The 2,774-nt window shown below is 37.3% G+C and overlaps 1 protein-coding gene across 1 annotated transcript in view; it reads right to left on the reverse strand.

Moving 5' to 3' along the window:
- The window catches only part of SLC26A5 (solute carrier family 26 (anion exchanger), member 5), a 77,974-nt gene that overhangs the window by 39,983 nt on the left and 35,217 nt on the right, over nucleotides 1–2,774 (reverse strand). Inside the window, exons 4-5 of the mRNA XM_012650295.1 lie at nucleotides 2,067–2,231; nucleotides 13–165 (exon numbers count right to left, since the gene is read on the reverse strand). Of these exons, the coding sequence (XP_012505749.1) occupies nucleotides 13–165; nucleotides 2,067–2,231 (318 nt within the window). The remainder of the gene's footprint in view (nucleotides 1–12; nucleotides 166–2,066; nucleotides 2,232–2,774) is intronic.

The raw sequence follows: 2,774 nt of genomic DNA on the forward strand, positions 1-2,774 counted from the left end.
GAGTTGACTTACCGCAAAGAACTCTAAAGGAATGGGTGCTGGCAATTTCTCTTTAAATCTTTCATTAAACTCCTTGCCACCCAACAGCAAACCAAAAACCATCAGACCGACGCCTAGAGAACACACGTTGAGGTTTTTAACATTCTGCAACACAGCAACTGTACTCTGTAACACAGTGAACACTGGATGTTTACATCAAGAAATCGCCCCTGAGGAGACACTCTAGTGCACTAATTCAGACCAGCCATCCCATTATTGGACATTTCTAGTTAAAAGTTGTCAGGCCGAAATCTCTCTCTTTGTCGTTTTCACCAATTAGGAGGCATTTGACTCCATCATACATATAACTTTGTAGTTGTCATAGTTGTTTATAGTTGTCATTTTTGTCAATCTTATAGCATCAGTGACATGCTGATGTTTCAATGTAATATTATAAAATTTAGAAGAAGAACCCTGAAGCTGAGTCCTGAGCATTAGGAAAGAATTATGGGTTGATATCAACAAACTACCCCACAGGTAAATACATAGAAAAGCTTCTAGGAGCTCAAAGAAGGAGAAATTATTTTTAGCAGATGAAAGAGAAATCAGGTGGACTTTGAAGCCAAGAGAGTGCCGAAGTTTGGAGAGTTAGAGAAGAACACCACTTAATTATATTGTGTCACAGGGTTATGGTTTGGGTACCTTAAATATAGTCAATTCCCATTCAAAACAAAATAAAGTAGACTTCCTACCCACCCTTTCCTATCAATACCTACAGCATACTCAGGTGTACTCATATATTGTATTTTCTTTGTGACAAGGCATTTCAAGAAGTCTCACAGCAAGAACTATGTTATTAGCTATTATGGGAAACTAAGAATTTAGTTGGTTAGGGAATATCCTACAGTTTGATTCCATTCTAGTCAATCAAGGACAAAAAAGTTACTTCCTCAAAGTGACTTTCCTAGACCCTTAATCTAAAGGTTTCCTGATTCAACTTTCAGAGCAGCCTGTACCTTTTCTTTATAGCACTTAACACAAATTGTAATTAATTACATGTTTATGCAATTAATGGTTTACTAACTGTCCTCCCACTGGACTATAAGCTCCAAAGGGCAAGGGCTGTGTCTGTTCTGCTCACTGCTGTATGTCTGTGTCTAGCACAGTGTCTGGCACATTAGTACCTACAAAGGCTACAGGCCTTACTTTCCAAGGATGGCTTTAGCAGCATCTCAAAAGTTTTGATATGTATTAATAGTACTTCCACTGTCAATTAATTCTAATCATTTCCTAATTCCTCCTTATCCATGGGTCATTTAGAAATGTGCTTTTTGAAACAATATGTTCTCAAAGTTTGCTTACAAAGGTGATTCTATGTCAAACACTTCTATTCATTAAAATAAAACAGTTTATGATGCATCTTAACAAAAAAGAAATGTGTTTTTTGGTTTCTAACTGTATGGAGGTTTTAAAGATATATTTAGTTTATTAATTTCTAATTATATTGCATTGTGTGAAAAATACTGAATTTTTAGAATCTGTGATCAAATTCACGTAAGTTTTAACATCATCAGTTATTATCATTCCTCCCCAAGTGCTTGCAAATAATTTATATTTTCTCTGAGTTGTATACAGAGTCTATATATATTTTTTTGTTAGGTTAAACTGGTTAATTACGTTTGTTCAATTTTTAATAGCTTTATTTTTTTGTTTGCTTGAGTTAGCAGTTTTTAGGAGAGTTATATTCTACTATGCCTTTAAATGATTTGTTAGTTTCCAAAAAGAACATGATTTGGTCATAAGAAAAAGCTCTCTTCATCTAGAGTGTTGGTGCAGATACCAACTAAAGACCTAGCAAAAACTTTCTTGTGAAGTAGGCGAGATCACATATTAATAAAGTGATATTTTAAGGTTTAATCTTCTTTGTAGCACTTTTTTCAGAAAGCCTTAGAATAAATGAATCTTTCCCTTTTATGGAAATTCTTGGAAAAACAAAAATATGAGCCTTGAAGGTAAAAGAGATACAGAAAAGAAGCTGGCAAGGAATGGGGGGAATAAAAACAAGTACCAGGAAGCTGCTCACTTACATACACCACTGAAAAGATCCCACTGTACCGCTTTGTTTTAACTCCGAACAGGTATTTTAACATGGAGGTGAAGACATGCACAGCTGCTGCAGTGGTGAACCCACGGACCAGAGGCTCTGTGAGATATATGGCCACAAATCCGAACCTACAGACACCTAGGCAAAACTATTTTTTTAATGACAAAGAAACAAATAAATCAAATGATAGGTCAGGAAGTTATGACCAACAAAAGACATGTTTAAAAATTCTTTCTGGTTCACTTTCTAACACTACAAACTTTTAACTGCAGTAGGTAAGTAACTAACAAATCAATCAAGCAGCTTGGAGCCCCACTGAGCATTGGCCACACTCATGCTTGTCCTGTCCCTGGAGCTGGGGGCATGACTACCCTGCATGATCACGAGCTGTTCCTTCCAAACAGACAGGGATGTCCTCTTCCCAGGACTAACCAATCCTGCTGTTTCTAGTTTGCCTTGCTCTCAGGTTCTTTAAAGTAGCCAATCAGGCTGGGCCTGGTGGTTGTAATCCTAGCACTCCGGGAGGCCAAGGTGGGAGAATTGCATGAGCTCAGGAATTAGAGACCAGCCTGAGCAAGAGGGAGACTCCATCTCTATTGAGGCTGTAGTAAGCTATGACGATGCCACTGCACTCTACCCAGGGTGACAGAGTGAGACTCTGTCTCAAAAAACAAAAAAAAAAAAAAAAAAA

Source organism: Propithecus coquereli, unplaced genomic scaffold (genome assembly GCF_000956105.1).
Source record: "Propithecus coquereli isolate 6110/MARCELLA unplaced genomic scaffold, Pcoq_1.0 Scaffold32, whole genome shotgun sequence".
NCBI classification, from domain to species: Eukaryota; Metazoa; Chordata; class Mammalia; order Primates; family Indriidae; genus Propithecus; species Propithecus coquereli.